Here is a 23482-nt window from a genome sequence, read left to right as displayed (position 1 = left end):
AAGAAAAGGTGATGTAACACAGTGGTAAACCTAACCCTGTCCCACCTTTTTTGGAACGTGTTGCAGCTATACAATTCTAAGTTAATGAATATTTGCTAAAAACAATAGAGTTCACCAGTTTTAACATTAAATATATTGTCTTTGTTGTGGATTCAATTAAATATAGGTTGAACATGATTCGAAAATGTTTAACACCACGTCCCAACTTCACTGGAATTGGGGTTGTACAAACATCTGCCATACTGGAAATCTCAATTTTTCGTGGATAGGAAAATTAACAGAGACAAAGAAACTGCAGTGTGTGTGTGTGTGTTTATGTGTGTGCGTGTATGTGTGGGTGTGCGCAGGCATTTCTGTGACCTTGGCCACCTCATGGTCTCCCGCCAATTAAAATTCCATCAGTAATTAAAGCAGATCAGAAACAAGGGAATGCTGCAAGGGTGAGCCACTGTGCATGGTAATTAGGTGGAGTGTGTGTGCATGTGTGTGTGATGGTGATGGATTACACATGCAATGTTGCTGTGACTGATTCGTTTTTATGGAATTGGATCATGTGTTGTTTTGAAGCGATGGCGTCGTTAGCATTTTGCTATGCTGGTATGTCAATACAAAACAAACACAGTCTGACTATTGAGTCAGGGATGCTACATGCAAATGTAGCATTCAATATAGCTTGGGGCTACACACACAAACAAACACCAACAATGCTCAGTGTAGTATTTAAAATCAATTTAGCAGCTTTCCCAGTTTAGAGCATCATCTCTGTTGCCATGGTTACCAGCTATTTGCTATACCTTGAGAAGTGCACAGAAGGGGAACACCCGGTGCGTGTGAGATCCTCATTGTGGCTTTTATTAGATTTCGTTCCTTATCATGTTGAGGCCATCATCTGAAGTAGTAAGTACCAACCCGAGAATGTAATTTCTATAGGAAGTGCAAGTGAATGCTGAAGAGCTGCCCAAGTTCTGAATTAAATTATATTTGAAATCAGTTCTCTGCATTATAATACATTAAAACGCCACTAATCTGTTAAAGCCCCCCCCCCCCCAAATTCCACTATTCTTTGGTTAAGTTTTTTCAAAAACAGCATTATATTACATACAATTTATTTTTATTTTTTTAACAAAAAAGAGAATGTAAACAGGTACCAGGTATCGGGTAATTGTGAAGGCTGCCAATACCAGCCACCGAGACATAAGGCAATACAATCTGACATCGAGTAAGTACACCAGAACAGTAATTGGCGTTATACTGCGGCAGGTTGACACATCAGCGAATCGTCATGTGCGTCAGAAAGACAGAATGGTCTTTGCTCACAATTATGTCATTGTGTTAATTGAAATTGTATGTATCAAAAGTACAAGCGGTATTGGTACTTGGTATCATCCATCCATTTTATGAGCCGCGGGCGTGCTGGAGCCTATCCCAGCTATCATCGGGCAGGAGGCGGGAACACCCTGAACTGGTTGCCAGCCAATCGCAGGGCACATACAAACAAACAACCATTCGCACTCACAGTCACACCTACGGGCAATTTAGAGTCGTCAATTAACCTACCATGCATGTTTTTTTTGGGATGTGGGAGGAAACCGGAGTGCCCTGAGAAAACCCACGCAGGCACGGGGAGAACATGCAAACTCCACACAGGCGGGGCCGGGGATTGAACCCGGGTCCTCAGAACTGTGAGGCTGACGCTCTAACCAGTCGTCCACCGTGCCGCTACTTGGTATCATACCGGTGAGTACTCAAGAGTGAATACTGGTACTGGTATCGATCTGACAAAAAAGTGGTATCGAACATCCCTAGTAATTATTATATGTATTGTCGTATTTGTGTTGAATGAGTGCCTTTAAGGGTGTGTTTGTGTGCGTGTGAGTGCCAGGGCGTGAGTTGTGGCATACAGCAGCTCCTTGCGGGTGTTCTTATGCAGTACTTTTGTGTTTGACTGTTTGTCCCATTCAATAAAGCCTGAAAGTCTGAAAGTGTATCGGCGACTGTGGCATATCTGCAGATCGCTTCTAACTAAAATTTTGGCTCGCAAAAAAAAATAAAAAATGGGCCAAGTGACAGCACGGCACTAGAAACGTGTAAATTTGTGTACTTATAAGTCAATGTATCACTGTAATTAAATTGTTGAAATAAATGTGAAACTGTCTAAATATCTCAATTTATTTAGGAAATGTTCCTCTGGAAAATTTGGTATTATGCAAAAATTGGCAAGTCTTGGAAAGCAACATCCATCCATCCGTTTTCTGATCCCCTTCTCACTAGGGTCGCGGGCGTGCTGGAGCCTATCCCAGCTGTCATCGGGCAGGAGGCGGGGTACACCCTGAACTGGTCGCCAGCCAATCGCAGGACATACAAACAACCATTTGCACTCACATTCACACCTACGGGCAATTTAGAGTCTCTAATTAATGCATGTTTTTTGGGATGTGGGAAGAAACCGGAGTGCCCGGAGAAAACCCACGCAGGCACGGGGAGAACATGCAAACAACTCCACACGGGCGGAGCCGGGGATTGAACCCCGGTCCTCAGAACTGTGAGGCTGACGCTCTAACCAGTCGTCCACCGTGTCGCTGGAATGCAACAAATACGCTGAATGTCCTGAATGAACTGAACTTTTTTTAAAAACGTCTCCATTCATTTGGGAATTTCAAAATGGAAAATTTTTAATTGTGGTGAAGTTTTGGAATGTGAAAACTAGTTGCCAAATACTCCTAAATGAGCTGCACATTTTAAAGTTGGAATTGTTTGGAGTTTGCCATGGAAAATGTGAAACACTGAAATGAAAAATGTGGTTATTTGGGGAATGTGAAAAATAATTTCTGATGTGCCCTGAGTGAGCTGAAGAGTTTGCAATTGGAATGGTTTGAATCAGTTAGGAAATATGGAAGCAATGAAATCTGGAAAATGTCTCAATTTATTTCAATTAGATCTTTTCCTGGAAAATGGGAATTGTGGGAAAAGTGGGAAATTTGGGAACGTGAATAATAGTTGCGAAGGTTTCCTGAAGGAGTTTGAAATTGTTTGAATTGATTGAGAAATAAAGGCAGATTTGGTACATTTGTATAGGATAATATCTCCATTAATTTTGGAATTTTGTTTTGGAAAATGTGAAATACTAAAAAATGTGAGAATTTTGGACATGAAAAACAGTTTCCAAGATGTCCTGAAATAATTTGAAAATGTTTGAATCGGTCGAGAAATGTGGAAGGATTTGGGACACTTGCCAAATGTCTCCATTCATTTGTGAATTCTGTCTTGGAAAATATGAAATACTTTAAAAAAGTGGGAATTTTGAAGATGTCCATTCATTTCCATGGGATTTTTCATGGAAAATGTAGAATGAGAAAAGAAACGTGCGGAATGAGTTTGGGAAGGTTTGAATTGGTGTCATGTCCATCTCTAAAATGTCTCCAAGAATTTAGGAAATTTGTCATGGAAAATGTGAAATACTGAAAAATTGTCAAACTGTGAAAGCTTATGTCCTGAATGAGCTAACAGTTTGAATTTGGAATGGTTTGAATCAGTTGAATAAGTTGTGAAATATGGAAGGATGAGTTCAATTTGGAAAATGTCACCATTAATTTCAATATGATTTTTTCTTTTTTTAAAGGGAAAAATATGCAATTGTGCAAGAGGTGGCAATTTTGTATTCACAAAAAGATAAATATAAGATAATGATTCTTGAAAATTTATTGTGGGACAGGACGATTCCATTGTCGGTATGCTGATGATAGAGGGGAATGGGATCATCGCCCCCGGCAACGCCACGTACCAACGCTCATCACCGTGGCAACCATTGAGTGCCAAAAGGTGCGCGTGTGCTGGTTAGTTAGACGAGGGAACGAGATGGCAGGGGTGTCAGCCAGGCGAGGGTGCGGAATGCGGGGCTCACCGTTGCCATAGCGAAAGGGGGCTGCATCCCTCCCGGTCCTGATACTGCAGCATGCACACGGCCCTGTCGCCATGGCGACCGCCTCCAGAGAGCAGCGGCGGTAAAGCCAGGCAGAAGCCAAAGGTACAGTGAGGGAGAGAGAGTAAGGGAGAAAAAGAGAGTGAGAGAAAGAAAGAGAAAGTAGAGAGGAAGAGAGCGTAAAAGAGAAAGCAAAGAGTAAGAGAGAAAAGGAGAGGCTGAGGGGAAAAAAGAAAGAAAAAGAAATAGGGAGAGAGAGAAAGCAAAAAGAGAAAAAAGAAAGAGACTGAGAAACAAGTGAGAAAGAGATTGGCAGAGAGAGAAAAAGAGAAAATAGAAAGAGAAAAATAAAAAGAAAGAGTGAGAGAGAGAAAGAAAGAAATAGAGTCAGAGAGAAAAAGAATGAGCGGGCCAGTAAAAGAGTGAGAGAGCGAAAGAAAGAGGAGAGTGAGAACGAGGGGGAGAGAGAAAGGGGGAAGAAGTGAGAAAGAGAGAAAAAGAGAGATACCGAGAGAAAATGAGAGAAATAGAAAGAGGGAGAAAGAAAATAGAGAAACAGAGATTGAGCGAACTAGAATAAGAGAGAACGAAAGAGGGAGAAAACAGTGATAAAGTTAGAAATAAAGAAGAAAGCACGAAAGAGTCAGAGAAAAAGAGCGAGAAAAAAGAAAAAATGAGAAAAAGAGAAAAGAGAGAACCTCACCCCTCCTCCCTTGACTCACTACTGCTCCCTATAGGACAGTTTCAAACCGCGACAACATCATTTAAAGCTCATTGTATCAATCATGAGAATGTCCTCGTGGTAAGCACGTGTGCCTCGCAGTCGAGAGGTTCTGGGTTCAAGTCTGTTCTCCCTCGCTTGTGTGGGCTCATCCTCCCTCATTCGAAAGCAACATGTTAGCTTCATTCCCATGCTTGTTGCTGACTGCCGAGCAATGCACGGCTTGTCTGCAGTATACGTGTCTCTCGCCCAAAGTCAGCTAGGATAGACTCCAGCTCAGATGTGAAGACAACCTCCACATCACGCAACGAGTTGAAAGAATTGTTCTTATTTGAAGGACGGAGGCAAAACCGTATGAGGGGCCGTTAAGGACATTATTCAGGATTAGCTCTCACACTTACTATTCAAATGGTTTCACACACACACACAAACTACTGAAAGGCTCTCATAAACACAACTCAAACACTCTCATACACATGAGTCTTGCTCTCATAAGGACTACTCAAACACTCTCTTTAACACTACTCAAATTCGTTCATGTGAGCACGTCAATCACATTGACATCATCATCACATGAAAAAAACATTTAAATCTTGGCAGTTGCAGTTCATCTCTATAATTTCTCTTTTTGAATTGAACGACCTAATAACAAAAATTACACTATTCACGTGTGAGCATAATTGACGTGTGTGTGAGCATGACTGACATGAACTCTTGAATGCCAGTGATGTGTGCGAGAATGTAATTGATGTGCTCGCGTGAATGCATTTGATGCATTTAATGAGTGTTTGAGCAGTGTTAATGAGAGTGTTCGAGTAGTCCTTATGAGGGCAAGACTTGTGTGTATGAGAGTGTTTGAGTAGTGTTAATGAGAGTGTTTGAGTAGTCCTTATGAGAGCAAGACTCGTGTGTATGAGAGTGTTTGAGTAGTCTTAATGAGAGTGTTTGAGTAGTGTTAATGAGAGTGTTTGAGTAGTCCTTATGAGAGCAAGACTCGTGTGTATGAGAGTGTTTGAGTAGTGTTAACGAGAGCAAGACTCGTTTGTATGAGAGTGTTTATGAGAACCTTTCAGTAGTTTGTGTGTGTGTGTGTGAAAGCATTTGAATAGTAAGTGTGAGAGCTAATCCTGAATAATGTTCCTAACGGCCCCTCATACAAACGCCCCATTGTGAAAGCGCAGCAGGTCGTCTGGTGTTCCACATAAAAATAATATTCATCATAAAAAGTTGGGCTCGTGCGTACATGTGACCTTCACAGTGCGAGTGTGGCAGCTATTGGTCATCATGCCCTTCTTATTAGATCGCCACAGCAGACACAGCTGGCCTGAATGCCACTACGCTTGTAGTGCGCGCACACACACATACATTTTCACACGCATACTCAGATGCACACTGTCACAGACTGCACTCAGGTAGCTGTATGCATGCACACACACACACACACACACACGCACACACACACACGCACACACACACACACACACATCCCCACACTCTCTCAGGGACATATATATGCGCATACACGCACACACACACTCTCACTCACACACACACACACTCCCACACTCTCTCTTAGACACATACATATGCAACACACACACACACTCTCCCTCTCTCAGACACATACTGTACATAAGCGTATATATAACATATATATGCGCACGCGCATGCACGCACGCACACACACACACACACACACACACACATACTGTTTGAGTCGGTGGGTCATACCTGCGGTGTCTGGCGTACTTGCCGCTGACATGGCCGGAACCGTCGCAGCCTGCCGTTGGACAGCTGAGGAGGAAGACGATGACCATGATGTCAGGGAGTTATTCATATTTATCCATCCATCCATTTTCCATACCACTTATCCTCACTAGGATCGCAATAATAAATTATTCATAACAATTTTCATCATTGTGGTTTCACAAATGTACCCAATGAAGTAACTTTTTCAAGTGCCATCGTAATCACTTACAAGCTGACTTGTTGGTGGCCTATATAGTTGAAAAGTCTCACAATTTGGATCGTCACAAAGTACTGCGGAGCACACAAACATGATACACCAACTTCTATGAGTACGCGCGTGTGCGTGCGCGTTCATGTGCGTAGATTAGTCGTTTTATGTAGCCTCCAGCAGAAGAACAAGAGCATCATTTACTCGACTGTGAGTCACTGTTTGCATCACGGTAAGTGTGTGAGTGACTGTGTATGTGTGTGTGCGTGCGTGCGTGCATGCACGTGTCAGACAGGACACAGAGTTTCGAGTCAGGTGCATGAAAATGGATTCAAGTGTAATCTGCCTGCATGAATTCTTCTTTTTCACTTAATGAGATGACGCATGCACACATACAAACGTGCGATCATACATACACAAACACACACACAAAATTAAAAACCAGACTTTCACATACCTGAATAGTTCCTGCGTCACGGCCTCCACGATGGCTTCACACGACAAAAAAAGAAAAAAAACAAACGCACAGGGATAACGGTGAATGAACACAATTACAGTAGGTTGGCAACAAGTTACCATGCCAAGTTCTGTTCTCAAGAAGTACAAAAAAGCAACGCGGGCTAAAACAAGAACAAGAAGGGTCTAATATGCAAGAATCAATTCAAAGGGATCAAGAAGTATGAACAAGAAACAAGAGGAAGCAAAAAGGAGAAATGAGTTAACAGAAGGAAAGAGAGAACGAAGGTCTAGGGGGAAGTAAACATGAGAAAGTAAGTTCAAGAAACAAAAAAGGGGACGAAAAAGAGAAATGAGTTTGACAAAGGAAAAGGGAGAAACAAGAAGTTAGAGGATGTAAAAAGGGAGAGAGAATTAGTTAGAGGCAGTAAAAGGGAAAAAGGAGGTTTGGTTAGTATAAAGGAGAAAGGAGATCAAGTAAGGAAAGGAGTCAGGGAGGAAATAAAAAGAGAAAGAAGGCATTATTGGAAGTACAAAAGGGGGAAGAAGGATTTAGGGGAAGTATGTTGTAAAAAAAAGAAAGAGAGGAAGGAAAGGAGCGAAACAATGAGTTAGAGAGGATGTAAAAAGGAGAAATGAGCTAGAGGCAGTAAAATAAGGCAAAAGAACGCGTTGGGAGGAGGTAAAATTAGAGGAAGCAAAAGGGAGAATTGAGGAAGTTAAAGGAAGGAAAGGGTAGAAAGGCTAGGAGGAGTAGAAAATGAAGAAAGGGGTTAAGGAAGTCAAAATGAGAAAGTAGTTAGAGAGGATGTAAAAAGGAAAAAGGAGTTAGAGAGAAAATAAATAGGAGAAAGAAGGCATAACAGGACATTAAAAGAAGAAATGAAGAGATAGGGGAAGGAGAAATAAGGAGTTATACGATGCAAAAAGAAGAAAGGAATAAAATGATAGAAGGCATTAGAGGGACAATAAATAAAAAGTCTGAGGAAATAAAAAGGAGGAAGTAGGAGCTAGAGGATGTAAAAATGAGAAAAAGGCGGTTAGAGGAAGTAAAAAAAAAAGAGGCGTTAGCTGTGGGAGACATCAGAAGCTGGCGAATGTTAAAAGGAGTTAGAGGATGTAAAAAGCGAGAAAGGGCACAGAAGTTCAAAATGAGAAAGATGAAGAGGAATAAAAGGAAAAAGGGGGTGGGAGAAAGAATGTTAAAAGGAGAAAGAAGGAGTTAGAGGACATACAAAGGAGGAAAAAGAAAGTATAAAGGAGAATAAAGGAGTTAGTAAAAGGGAGAAATAAGCAATTAGAGGGAGAAATAAGGATTGAGAGGATGTCAAAATGAGAAAGGAGACAGAGGAAGTAAAAAGGAAAAAGGGAGTAAGAAAAAGTAAAAAAGGAGAAAAAAGGAGTTGAAGGAAATTAAAAGGACAGAGATGAGTTACAGGATGTAAAGAGGAGAAGGGAGACAGAGAATGTACAAATGACAGGAAAAAGGAGAAAGGATCAGCTCGAGGATGGCGCAATATGTCGTGAGAAGAGGTGGAAAATAAAGAAGGAAGAAACAAAAGGGTCGAAGACAAGAGGCAGAGCGAGCTCAGGCTAATTCACGTAGCAGAATGTCTGAAAAACGAGTCGAGCATCAATGTAGAAGTAAAAAGCCAGTGAAAGAAGAAAACAGAAAAGAGGAGGAGGATGTGGATGAGGGCGAAGAAGAGGAGGCAAGCTGCAAAAAGTGTCGCGAAGGTTCACACCTCGCGCTCCTTTGGATCTCGTTCGATGGCGTTTGTCTGCTGCATTCACCTCCATCTGGACAGGAAATGGCATCACCACATGAAACTGAAGAAGATAATGATGATGATGATGAGGATGAAGACGAGGAGCAGCGTACCTGGCTGGACCAGCTTGAGCGCAGAGTGCAGATGGCAAAAACGTTCAGACCTTCTCCTTCTCGCTCGTTCCCCTCATCTTCTGCAAAACAAGACAAACCACTTCACATGCTTTGAACGTTGCCCTATCGAGACCTGCCGGCCAGCTGAGATGACACACTTCTCCACCGGACGCTCTTCTGATCACATCAGATGATTCAGAAACAGAAGAACACGAATAAGGAGGAGGAGTAGGAGAACACTGCAGTGCAGCAGCGTTTCTAATCCAAATGTAAATTGCCTCACCGGTTGACGGCGCGGCCGGGCCGAGCGAGTTCATCCGAGGCCGCCGCTTCGCTGAGCGTGCTCCAACGCGCCAACATCAAATAACCCCACCACCTCCAATCCCCTGTGAGAAGGAAGCCCTCAACCCCTTCTCAAACTGTACCACTCTGTGTGTGTGTGTACATATGCTGGAATGTGCATGTATGCTCCAGTGTATGTGGTGTGTGATAGGTCTTAAGCATTTTTAAAGGGGGGGGGGGGGGGGGAACAAAACATCTTTTAATGAAAGAAAAATTACATTTGTTAAGCGCATGAAATTGTGGTTTAAAAAAAAAAAGCACATAAAGAATGTGCAAAAAATTAAAAAAATAGATTTTAAAGTGCATTCAATTCTGAAAGAAAAACGAATCATTTTAAGCACATGAAGAAGTCGAACATTTTTTAAATAAATAAAAAATAAATTACATTTTTAAGCGCATTGTTTTTTTTTTTTTTTACATAAAATACATTTGCTAAGCACATAAAATTGTGAGAAAAAAATTAAAAACATTTTTAGCACATAAATGTGCTTTAAAAATGTTAAAATGCACGGTTTAAGCACAACATTGTCAAAAAAATTTAAAATTAATTTTTAAGCACAAAGAATTTGAAAAACATTAAAAAAATAGATTTTTAATGCATTAAATTGTAAAAAATAAATAAATAAGATTACATTTTTTCAAGCACATTAAGAATGTGAAATAAATTTTAAAATTTAAATGCATAAAATAGTGGGGTGGGGGGGGTGGGGAGGGGAAGCAAAATAGATTTCTTAAGCACAAAGAATGTGAAAAAAAAAAATACAATTTAAGTGCATAAAATTGTGATGAAAATTAAGAATACATTTTTCTAAGCACATAAAGAATGTGGAAAAAATGAAAAATATTTTTACGCACATAAAAATATTTAAAAATTACAAATAAACTATTTAAGTGCATAAAACTGTAATAACATAGACATAAAGTGGAAACAAAGGGGAAAAAATATTTTATGTCCATTAAATTTGTGAAAAAATAAAAAATACAATTTTAAGTGCATAAAATTCAGAATTAAAAAAAAAACATTTTTAGGTGCATAAGATTGGCAAAAAAGAAACGTGCTTAAATTTGAATTTTAAGGGGGGAATAAATTCTCTAAGCTAATTAAAATGTGAAACAAAGGAAAAATAAACTCTTAAGCCGATTAAATGTTTTAGAAAATACTTTTTTAAAGCACACTGAATGTGAAAATTTTGGGAATAGCACATTTAAAGTGGATGAAATTGTAGAAAAAGGAAAAAGACATTTTCAAGTGCATAAAATTGTGAACAAAATTATGAATTTTTAATTTTTTTAATGAAAGTAAATGTGGGTAGGCATCTATTTAAGTGCATAAACTATAAAAAAGTAAGAACATTTTTGAGGGCATTCAAATGTGAAAAGAAATAACATCTTTTAACAAAGTAAAAATGTGGGAATACATCTTTAAATACTTTTGAAACAGGAAAAAAAATTTACATTTGCGATTGCAATTTGCGAACATTCTAAGAATATTGAACTGTGCAAAATATGAGATTGTGAAATTAAAATTGGGATCTCATCCCGTAAAAGAGCCTACAATCACAAAGCTTTAGCGTGTGCCCGTGTGCATGCGTGCACTACTGTATATGGCGTTGTGGTGTGAAGAGGAGTCTCATACTGTTTAGTATTCAGGCTGACACACAGCCTGTCTGCTACAGTCTGATGCAGCGCTCCTATACTCTCACGCACGCTCACTCAAATACACACACCCGCGCAAAAATGCACACAATACAGTGCACACACTGTTGTTATGTCTTATGACAGCAGACAGACTGAAAGCCAGCAAACAAACGTGCACTGATGTGCAGTAGCGTCACCGCATCAATAAAACAAAACAAACACAACCAAACTGATCTTCTACACTGTGTGTGTGTGTGTGTGTGTGTGTTTACGTGTGTATGTGTCACGTTACAGTAGAGGCACACGTGCACAATGATAAATTTGTGTTATCTTGGAACAAAGCAAATATTCTCTACGAAGTAATAAAACATTTCGAAGTCCAATCGCCTGCTTATAAACAAACAATGGACTGGTCGCCAGTCAGTCGCACGGCACATATGGACAAACAATGGATTGGTCTCCAGTCAATGTCAGGGCAAAGATAGACAAACATCGAACTGGTCGCCAGTCATTGTCAGGACACATATAGACAAACAAAAGAGGTTGCCACTCGCCAATTAATGGCAGAGCACAGATAAACAATCGAATGGTCACTTGATACTAGGAAGAGAATTGTTGATTTGTACATGTCTGGGTCATCCTTGGGTGCAATTTCCAAATGCCCGAATGTCCATCTGTTTAAAAATATTATACACAAGCATGAACACTAGTGATGCACTGAATTTTCGGCCCCCGAAAATGTTCGTCCGAAAATAACCCAAAAGTGCATTGTTGGTTTTCGGCGAAAAGACTTTTGTCGCTGAAACAAAAAAGCCGAAACACAGGATGTTGTGATGATGCAAACAAAAAGCGCGGCTCGGAGAGACCTTCAATGATGAGGCGGCGTGCTCTGTAGACATCTCAGTGTCGCTGTTTACCGGCTTAAACAGTCCGTCAAAATAATGTTTGTAGCCTACTGCTGCAGACGTGGGAAACTACTCTGTTTCTTGTGAGACTTTACAATACCAAAATAACACCACACTGCCGAACTTTTCTGGCCTTTCTTGTCAATTATGTCAAATCGCACCTCTTCCATCCGAAAACAACAAACAAATTGTATCGCAAAAGACATGCTACCAGGGAGCACAGTTGAAATAAGGGATGCAAATGCATGATTAAATTAATGGACCCTCGTTACAAACTCCCTGGGCATAAATTGGAACAGGAAAACTTCAAAACTTTTGCGTGGTCAGATCATACATGTTTATGAATATATACATGCTTTATTTGTCTTACACTGTTGGATAATGTTCCACGTCATGTTCAACTTCTGAAAGAAAATAATATTGAAATCAAAAGGTGAAGAATATCAGGGAACATTTGAGATAGAAATATATCGTGATTAGTTTCATATTTGTGATATACTGTATAAACATCAAAAAGCCAGATTACAAATTCATACAGGCACAAAAACCGGTCCTGCGGTCTGACGAAAACTCAAAATGCAACTGCTTGAGCATCGTTACGTTTGGAGGGAAAAGAGGGAGGCTTGCAAGCCTGAGAAAACCATATCAACTTTAAAATAAGGTGGTGGCAGCCTCATGTTGTGGGGGTTGTTTTGCTACAGGAAAGACTGGTGCACTTCACAAAACAGATGGCATCGTGAGGAAAGAACATTATGTGGAAATAGTGAAGCAACATTTTAAGACATCAGCCAGGAAGTTAAATCCTGGGCGCACCTGATCTGAAAAGGCCTATGCGAGGAAGGTGGCCTATGAACTTGGTTCAGTAACACCAGTTTTGTCACCAGCTATCATCGGGCAGGAGGCGGGGTACACCCTGGACTGGTTGCCAGCCAATCGCAGGGCACACATAAACAAGCAACCATTCGCACTCACATTCACACCTACGGGCAATTTAGAGTCTTCAATTAACCTGCCATGCATGCTTTTGGGAGGTGGGAGGAAACCGGAGTGCCCGGAGAAAATCCACGCAGGCACGGGGAAAACATGCAAACACCACACAGGCGGGGCCGGGGATTGAACCCGGGTCCTCAGAACTGTGAGGGTGACGCTCTAACCAGTCGGCCACCGTGCCGCTGTGAGAAACTTGTGGAAGGATATCCAAAACGTTCTACAGTTTAAAGGAAATTATACCAAATACAATGTCTTTCAATTTCTGACTTTGAAGAAAGTAATTTTAAAAAAAAATCGTCCCAAAAAAAATCCACTTATTCTTCTGGCATTTAGCAAATATATTTTTATGTAATCTATGTAAACTTCTGGTTTCAACTGTATGTGTGGTATAAACAACGTATGTGTCGCGGTAGGTAGCAGAGAGTGTGTGCCACGATGGTGAGAAAAGATGATGCCGTTCGTGGAATGAATGACGCGCGCCATGTAAAAATGCCACTGATGAGCCACGCGGCGAGTCAACGTCGCTCACGTTTCTTAGTTGTGTAGGAATGAATAAATGATTATTTTGCCATAAAAAGCACTCTCAATCTTGTTTCTGCAATATCTGCAACATTCGCACAATCAACATTGTCCCAGATTATCACACTACTCGCTTGAAGTCTCGCCGTCCTTTGCACAACGGTCATTGCACCGGACTATTGCAATGTTAGTCTTTCGAACTGCTCTAAGTGCTAGAGGACTCTGCATCTTTTTGCGCAACTGTGAAAATAAATAAATAAATGTACCGGCATTACCAGATAACTAGCAACCCTTTATTGCTCAGTGAGTGTTTTTTGTCAATGTCTTTATGTCAGTCAATTGACTGTCTGTTGTCGTACTGGAGCGGCTCCAACTACCGGAGACAAATTCCTTGTGTGTTTTTTGGACATACTTGGCAAATAAAGATGATTCTGATTGTGTTGTTTTATAGTTTTAGGTGTCACAAAAGCAAAAAAAAAATATTAGCATCAAAGTCACTGTTCTGACTGACATGTTTCTTTTTCGCACACAAAAAAAGCTTTTTTTTCTTGGTCAGAAACTGGTGTTTTTGTTGAAACCAACCCATGTTCTGCTCCTAAGTACTAAAGAACAGAAGCGAGAAACCCTTTTTCTGGGGAAAGAAGAGGGTCTACTTTTTCTTTTGGTAGATTTGGTACTTACATTGTCACAGAACACAATATTCGGTGGTGAAAGATCCATCAAAATGCCTTAAAACTGTAGCCAGTCAATGAGGTAAAATTACACTTAATAAAAACTCAACTGAATTTATTAATTTTTCAGGATGATTGATTATTGATTTTGGTAACAACATTCCCTCTGACCCCAAAGTTGAGTCAAAATGAACATGATTATGATTAATCCAAGCACAGTAAATCCCCTACATCAACTCCATCATGCACCTATTGACAATAAAATGTCCAATGCTAAAATAATGGCAACATTCCTGCATTGGGCATACTGTAGGTTCTACTGTCATTGTCATATTTGTTATGACTGCAAACTAAAGTAAATACGACTGTTAACATTTTCATAACCAACTTTACTTTTATTGAATGAGTACAGTACATTACATCCTTTTTATTTAACATTAACATTTTAATAATACTAATGAAGCAGACTTAAAACACTACAAGAATTCACATATTCAACGGTCACTTAATTAGGTACACCAGCTAATGTGAGCAATACAAAATCAAAACTGATTTGAATGCGGAATTTGGATTGACACTGTCAGAGAGCGCCTCACGGAGAGGTGTTCCTAATATTTCGATTGTTTTTTTAATAGATTGTGTGCATAACTAATGAAGTGTCTAGTGATTTTAGGTCAGTGTCACAGCTGACATGGATAAGAAACACTTATGGTGTGTGACACAATAACACACGAATGAAACATTTTGGGCGACACGAGAAAATAATCAATAACATTAAAAAAATTTTTGGAACTAATCCATGCAGGCGCAGGAATATGTTCAGATTACGGCGGCCATAGGATGCAGGTGTCGCATTGCACACGCAGGCAAAAGATGCACAAGTGTCTCCAAAGGACGACGCAACGCCGCCAACATTAATTGTCCCCGAGGAGGCGCGTGCACGCCGCCGACAACTGTCACCTCAAGACGCAGGGACGCGCGCGCACACGTGCGCACGCACGCGCAGGGATTGACAATGTGCGGAGGCGAGCCGTGGGGCGTGCGCGTGTTCGGGAATGACGAAGGAAAAGCAAAACATACCAGAAAAGAAACGATGCAGGCGGTGACTCTTCTTCCTCTCCTCTGCCTCTCGCTCCTCAGAGCCGGAACGTGTGCACACTTCCTCTGTGTCTCTCCACTTGCTCTCTACCTTTTGTCGCGCGCTATCTGTCCATGCCTTCACTGGAGGGAGGGAGGGCAAGAGGGATGAAGGAGGGAGGAGGGAGGAGGGGTGGAGGATGGAGGGAAGCCAGACAGACACGGCAGGGGGAGGCGGAGGAGGCGAAAGATGGGACGTTCAGACACTGCAGAAGAAGAAGGTTGAACTCCCTGGCTGGCGCGCTCTTCCGTATCCTCCTCTCGCTTCGGCGGGCGCGCGCACGCAAAACAAATGACGCAGCGGGAGCACGCAAACTCGTTCGCCTCTCTTTTTTTTTTGAGCCGTGCCTGTGCGCGTGCGCGATGTCTTTGGCGTGCACGTGCCTACCACTGGGAACAAAGAACAACTTGCTGCCCGCTTTTTGTTTGACCAAGATTTACTTTCGTGAATCTTTACATATTTCATTAGTGTGAAGCTGAGCAGGACACTTCACTAGGTAGACCTGCAATAAATCACCAATTTGCTACGCAGCTTCAAACTTCAGTCATCTAATCCGAAGAGCAAAATAAATTGTTTGGCACTGGCAGAAAAGAGATGGCAAATTTTTCATTCAAGGGCTCTGCTGCTCATCCCACAAATATACAGAATATTCCTTACAAATGTGGCACCATTTAACAGGGCAATCAACAGGCTTTCTAATGCTAAAGAATCATGTGCCAACTACAAAATTTACTACGTTTTGTGCTGTTTAAAATACTAAAATGAAATATAAAATTACGGAACAAAAACAAAAGAAAATGAAGTTTAAAAAAAAAAAAAAAAGGCATAAGGCACAACATGCTGAATAAATCAACACAACGCTTGCCTTAACATGTAGTTGACCTGTTTTGGTCAAATATGAGAAACATTACATTAATATGATTAATATTGCCAGCTGTACAGCTCATGTATTACAGTGAACCAAGTGATATGGCTGCTGAGCGTGTACGTGAATGTGTTTTTTTTGTTTGTTTTGTTTTGTTTTAATAATACAGTAAGTTGACATGAGTGTCGGATGTCAAATTGACAGTTATGCAATGTACGTAAATTATATACAGTCCCGTCCAAACGTATTGGAACGGCACAGTCAATTTCTTTGTTTTTGTTGTATACAGGAGACATTTGGGTTTCAGGTCAAAAGATGAATATGAGACAAAAGTTTAGAAGTCCAGCTTTTATTTCATGGTATTTACATCGAGATGTGTTGAACAGCTCAGGACAGAGCACCTTTAGTTTGAACCCACCCATTTTTCAAGTGAGCAAAAGTATTGGAACATGTGACTGATGGGTGTTTCTAGTTGCTCAGGCGTTGCCTTTTACTGTAGATTGATTGGTTAAACATTAGATATTGCTTGTTTCTGGCTTTGGGTTTCACCTGAGAAAAATGCATTTGGTGTTAAGCAAACATGAAGACCGGAGAGTTGTCTATGGCAGAAAAGCAAACCATTTTGAAGCTGAGAAAAGAGGGAAAATCAATCAGAGCTACTCTATTGCACAAAGATTGGGCATAGCCAATACAACAATTTGGAATGTCCTGAAAAAGAAATAAACTACTGGTGTGCTGGACAACAGACGTCGAACAGGTCGGCCAAGGCTATCCCCCTTCCTTCTTCCTTCTCCCTCCCCAATACTTTTGCAGTTGATGGCAGAAACATTGTGAGCGCTGAGAAGAAACATCCAAAGACAACAGTCGGTGACATCACTGCCAACCTCCACAAGGCAGGGGTGAAGGTATCACAATCCCCTGTACGAAGAAGCCTTCAAGAGACGAAATATGCAGGCCGTACCACTAGATGCAAACCACTCATCAGCAAAAAGAATCGGAAAGCCAGATTGAATTTTGCTAAGTACAGAGATGAGCCACAAACGTTTTGAAACAAGGTTCTATGGACTGATGAGACCAAGATTAACCTCTACCAAAGTGATGGAAAGGTAAAAGTATGGAGAAAGAAAGGATCTGCTTATGATCCAAAACACACAAGCTCATCTGTGAAGCATGGTGGAGGTAAATGTCATGGCTTGGGCTTACATGGCTGCTTCTGGAACGGGCTCACTAGTCTTTATTGTAAGTAAGGGTTATTCCACCAAATATTAAAAGTTATTCACTTTACGTTAATTTAATAATGTCTGTTCAATACTTTTGCTCACTTGAAAAGTGGGTGGCTTCAAACAAAAGCCGCTCTGTCCCAAGTCGTTTAACACATCTAGATGGAAATATATGAAATAAAAGCTGGACTTCTGAACTTTTGTCTCATTTTCATCTTTTGATCTGAAACCCAAATGTCTTCAGCATACAACAAAAACAAAGGAATTGACCTTGCCGATCCAATACTTTCGGAGGGGATTGTACAATATCAGTGACGATTGGTCAATAGAGGGTGCTAGGGAGCATCCCCACACGCACGATGGTCACCCCATTACTTTCCTTGAGACAAAAAATAAAAGAAAATAAAAGAAAATATTGCTCGGATGAAAATATTTTGAAATATATGTGTAACTTTTTGAAATTAGGAGGACAAATAGTATATAGTTAATGACAAAGTTGTTTCGTTCATCTCTGTAGTTTGATTTCGTGACACCCTTCCACTCTCGGGTGCACAAATCCTTCCCCATTGACTGGTAAAACGTTTGGCATGCAAAGTAGCACCTGTTAAAATAAGTATTTATCAGGGGCGGGCAAAGTAAGGCCTGGGGGCCCGTGCCGTATTTTATTCCATCCCACTGAGCATTTACATGATCAACGAGTACTCCTATTTGTTGCATTAACGGAACCCTTTCTCCCGAAACCTTTTGAACGAAAATGTGTTCAACATGTTTGTCCACACTGAAGGATGACTGGACTCTTTCACGTCTGCAGTCCAATATTTTCAACATTTTTGACATCTCAAATCCAATTTTCTCATCCTTGCCACCATTTTCTTTTTTTTTTCCTTCCTCTTAATGTTCCCTTCTGCCTCTTTCTTCCTTCTCTTCTTCATTGTTCTCCCCTTTCTTCCGTTTCGTCTTTGTTCTCTTCTTCATCCTTACATCCTCTATCATTCCTTTTCCTCTTCTTTCCTTCTACATACTCTTCTTCTATCCTATTAAACCTCCTTCACCTCTCCAACCGTCCTTCTCCCCTTCAAACATCCTCCTCCTCCTCTTCATCCTTTATCCCCCTTCCTCCTCTTCATTCTTCCTCATACTCTTGTCCCTCCTCCTCTTCATCCTTCCTTCTTTCTCTCCTTCCTCCTCTGCCTTTTCTTCCTTATCCTTTTTATCTACTCCGCATCCTCATCAACATCTTCCTCCTTCCTTCTCCTTCGGCCTCCTCCATCTTCCTCATCATTCTCCTCCACTTCCTCCATCTTCCTCTTCCTCCACAGCTTCCAACTCCTCATACCTAATCCTCTACCTTCTTTATCCTTTGCATCCATCTGCCTCTTCCTTCCTTCATTTTCATCTTCCGCCTCCTCCTCCTCCCTGCAAACATCCCCACACATGACTTCCTCTCACCGTCTCAGTCTTCCCTGTGACCACAGCCTGCCGTGATCTGAGGACATGCAGATAGAGAGAGGCGGGTAGAGTGAGCTTGAAGAGAAGAGGCTGACCTACTTAGATAGGGTTCAAATAAAAGACTGATTGCATTATTATCGCCGAGTTATGCCAAATTAAAACCTCAATCACTCTAATTCTTTGCTAGCATCTGGATTAGCGTCACACACACTTGTAGCACAGAAATATCACCAGTGTCATTTAAAGTTGGAAAAAATAGTGCCTCCTTGTGGCGGTGTTAAGTGTCTTTATAATGCCACAAGATGACATAATTAACGGAAAACATTAACACGACACAATTGGACTGGGGATCAAAAATAGTTTAATCGCCATCCATTCAAAGGAATATATCCCCTGGACTGGCACATGCAGACAAACTAATAGACTGGTCACCACCAGTCCACAGCAGAGAACATATAGATGAACAATGGACTGATTGCCAGACTGGGCACATACGGACAAAAATGCACTGGTCATCAGTCAACGTCAGGACATATGGATAATCAATAGACTGGTCAACAGACAATGTCAGGGCAAAATTAGACAAACAATAGTTTGGTCGCCAATGTAAACAACAAGAACCACCCTCTGTCTTTAGTTTAATCGTGACTTGTGTAAACAGGCCTGGTGTAAAAAAATCTTATCTGCGTTTTAGAGGGTTCTTTCCGAGCACCTCTCCCCGCCGACAGATGCGTCATGCTCACACGCTTCACGGCCGCTTAAACCACCAAATCACATTTGTGCCATGGTGACGTGTTTGCAGCACAGAGTAGGTGTGGGTGTTTTTTTTTTTTTTTTTTTTAAATCCTTCTGCAGCTGCTGCCTGAAGCGTGTTGCCTTGCTCAGTGGGAGAAAGTCAATTAGAGCGGGGCCGGTGCCGGCTTGCGGCGGGGCGTACGGGAGGCAGATAAGAGCGGTGAGATGGCGGCGGCCGTGCGGTCCCCCGGCAGGGCGCATGGGCGGCCGACGCTGAACTTTGACCTCCACATGCAGCCGGAGAACACGAGTACCAGGCAGCCAGTCCATTATTTTTCCCTTCATTCTGTTTACAAATGAACTTTCTAAAATGTCCACAAACACAAATGTGCAATAAAGCCTTTTATTGGACTTTTCCCCTACAAACTCACCAGGGAAATATCTCTTTTTATATCTAATGCACCTCAATACTACGCTAGCCAAGGGATATCACTTGATAACTTTGGTCCGTCGCCAAGTAATGAGAGCCATGAGACATAACCACGCCATGAGAGTCAAATTGACGACGTAATAAGATCCGAAAAAGTCAACTTTGCTACCAAAGTCAAGATGACGTCATGAGAAGCAATAACGCCACAAGAGTGGAAAATGACATGCGAACCAGGAGACAACCACACCATGAGTCAACACAATCACGTAACAAAATTTAAAAAAGTCAACATTGACCCCAAAAGTGAGAAGCAACCATCAACCCTGATCCTAGCAACAACGCTAGTAGCACCAATAACGTTTGCATCAATGCCAGTGGCACCAACCATGATGCTAGCAACAATGCAAACAGTAGCAACCCTAATGCTAGTATCATCGTTACATCATTAGCGATGCTAATGGAAACAAAAATGATGCCGGTAACAAAGCTCATGGAAGCAACCTGTCGGCCTCCTCGTTGGCTCGGTAGCCCGCGTGACCTCAATGCTAATGGCAGAGACCCCGATGCTAGCAACTGAAGAAGTCTTTAGAGTCCAGTTGCCAAAATTGTACTTTTATGAATTACCATGACAAGATGTGACAATCTACCACAGACATTCCATTTTTCATTGTTTTATTAAGAAATTCGAAGTTTCAATGCACACTTTTAAATGTCCGGTGGTGTAAAATGTGCGAGTAGGCGTCCTTCCTTATTTTGCAATGTCTTGTTAGGATTCAACCTTCTCACAAATGTCAAGATGGCCGTGGGCTAGCTTTGCAGAGCGCGCCAAAATGTCAACTTTCTTATATGGTAATGAAACCCCGCATGAGCAGTGTGAGCGTGAACTGGACTGGGCCGCGTGGAAGAAGCGGAGGCTTAACTAAGGTCCGACTGACTGAATCCTGATGGATGCTGGAGGACCCAAGCAGAAGACTCGCGACTTCCTGAAAGATCGTATCTCCCTCTTGCCATGGTTCAGCTGACATTTTGATTCATTCTTTGTTTACGTGCAGGTGAAACAATTTTGTTGTCACCATGTTACAATCGCCATCATGAAATCTTGTCTAGATATGATTGGCAGTTATTGTTAGAGAATTGAATAGAATACCTTTTGCCTTACGGTGGAAAAGCGTTTTATTGTCGTTCCTGTGGCGGCACGGTGGACGACTGGTTAGAGCGTCAGCCTCACAGTTCTGAGGACCGGGGTTCAATCCTCGGCCCCGCCTGTGTGGAGTTTGCATGTTCTCGCCGTGCTTGCCTGGGTTTTCTCCGGGCACTCCGGTTTCCTCCCACATCCCAAAAACATGCATGGTAGGTTAATTGACAACTCTAAATTGCCGGTAGGTGTGAATGTGAGTGCGAATGGTTGTTTGTTTATATGTGCCCTGCGATTGGCTGGCAACCAGTCCAGGGTGTACCCCGCCTCCTGCCCGATGATAGCTGGAATAGGCTCCAGCACACCCGCGACCCTAGTGAGGAGAAGCGGCTCAGAAAATGGATGGATGTTATTCAGCAAAATATCACTCAATGATATTGGACTTCACAAAAACATAGTGACATTTAAATAGAATGTAAAGAATTTAGTTTTTGCTACATTTTTTTTGGTGCTTCAATTGAATGGACATTTGTGCTGCTCCTTCTCATGTGTGCGGCCTGCCCACAAAGTGGCAGTATAATACAAATATACGGCCTCGAATCAAGATGGTCAGTCCTCGGTAAGCCGCAGAAATGAGCCATAGTAATGAAAGTCATCCTTCGCAGCTATAAAGTATGTACGCCTGTGACTATTGTCGGATTATCGGTGTTGCTCCACTGTGTGTGTTCAAACGTCTGTTGCCTAAAGGGTTATCATGGCACCACATCCATGCTATTCATTAGTCAGTCTTCAGCATTTCCTATTGTGTGTTAGCATTAAGAATATCAAACCATTTTTAGGCTTATCAAGGTCTCATGTTAATTTTAACTTTAACAAAGGTATATATGACGTAAGGCGATTTTGTGGCCTCAAATTTAACCATGTTAAAATACTTAATTTTTCCCTCATGGGATAAATAAAGTATCTATTAATCAAGTATATAGGCCCTTTGGCTACCTTGAAAGATGATATATATGTCCAAGTTATTATTATTGATATTATTGTGAGCAGATTACAAATAAGTGAGTGCAGAACATGCATTAGGCTTCCCTGTCTGATTGCAGGTATGCAAAAAATACAAAACATTGACACACAGATGCCAGATGTTTATTGTATTTGTGGAATTTTTCAGATCTTTGAATGACAGATTTAAGCATCAAGCATCACTTTTAGGGAGAATTAAGATACATTTGGAAAATCACATTGCTTTTGATGATCAGTTGGTCACCCTGACAGTATTTCATCTCACTAAAACGTTGTGAAAAGAGTGAACATTTTACAAATGTTATTAAAGTTATGAAAAAGAACATACCTGACCTTGAACTGCTCGTCACTTGTGTGTCAAAGGAACAATTTGAGGCCTGTGAGGAGGATAACAAAATGTGAGGATATTCTTTTGTGACTTACATTGTTTAAAGCGAATTAAAATTCAAAACCAGGTTACCATTTTTTGGTTGTTGTTGTTGTTGTTGTTGTTAAATTGGACATTTTATTTTAAAGGCTACATGACCCAGCCCAAGAGGGAAACCAAGATGTTGACAGTGAGGTCACATGACTGCAGTCACTCATCTGGCCACCACAACTAACCCCTGTGTTTTTTGTCCAGTGCTGCTCAGTCATGTACTCAAACTCTCGAGAGTGAGATTGTGGATGTCGGCTGTCGCAAATGTATACAGAAGTGAAGTTTTGTGTCCGTGGGTGCCGAGGACACGGCGGCCGGCTCCCAGCCTCCGCACCGTGTCAGTCAGTCGCAGGGAGCGTCGACCTCAACAGAACATCTCTCGAAAAATGTGGGAAAACTTTTTGCGTCTGTGTTGTTGACTTCCTCCACTTTCTGCTTGTTCCTTCCCTCCAGCGGCATTTCCATGTCAGCACGGCGGCGGCATTGCTACCGAGGCGATCCCGGCGAGGAGGTGAACGTGCAGAGTGAGATGAACTCCGACCAGCGAGAAGCGCTCTCACCCCCTTAGATGGGCTCGCCTCTGGCCCCCTGACAGAGAATCACACTCGCCGGCAGGAATACCATTGGGTCGGGACACATAACCCGGGGAAGGACGGGCAGAGTGGAGAGGACCAAAATTCAACATTTTTGTTTACATACAATGAACATAAACAGAGGAAGGGAGCAGCGCAATAATGAAGAAAACAAGGACGGAAGGAAGGAATGAAGGAAGGAGAATAGGCAACAAGGACACAGGAAAGGAAGTCAACATGGAAGGAAGAAGGGAAGGAAGCAGGAAAGGCAACGATGCAAGAAAGGAAGGCAAAATGGAAGGAAACAATAAGGGAAGGAGACATGGAAGCAAAAAAGTAAGGTTACAATAAAGAGAGGAGGAGGAAAGGCAACAGGGATAAAGGAAGGCAGCGTGAAACCAAGAAAGTAAGGTCACAAGGAAGGTAGGAGGAAAGGCAACAATGCACTAAAGGAAGGAAAAATGAAAGGTAGGACACAACACAAGGAAGGAATCAAT

At 41.6% G+C, this 23482-nt stretch overlaps 1 protein-coding gene across 1 annotated transcript in view; it reads right to left on the bottom strand.

Annotated features, from left to right (window-relative positions):
• Positions 1–15255, bottom strand: part of myt1la (myelin transcription factor 1-like, a) — a 44861-nt gene extending 29606 nt beyond the window's left edge. The window contains exons 1-5 of the mRNA XM_061704628.1: positions 15081–15255; positions 8936–9015; positions 8799–8853; positions 7055–7088; positions 6372–6434 (exon numbers count right to left, since the gene is read on the bottom strand). Coding sequence (XP_061560612.1) covers positions 6372–6434; positions 7055–7088; positions 8799–8853 — 152 coding nt within the window. The 5' untranslated portion in view covers positions 8936–9015; positions 15081–15255. The remainder of the gene's footprint in view (positions 1–6371; positions 6435–7054; positions 7089–8798; positions 8854–8935; positions 9016–15080) is intronic.
• Between the last annotated feature and the right edge of the window lie 8227 nt (positions 15256–23482).

This window comes from Phycodurus eques, chromosome 18 (genome assembly GCF_024500275.1).
Source record: "Phycodurus eques isolate BA_2022a chromosome 18, UOR_Pequ_1.1, whole genome shotgun sequence".
In the NCBI taxonomy this organism is placed as follows: Eukaryota; Metazoa; Chordata; class Actinopteri; order Syngnathiformes; family Syngnathidae; genus Phycodurus; species Phycodurus eques.
This window is presented reverse-complemented; position numbering and strand designations above follow the sequence as displayed.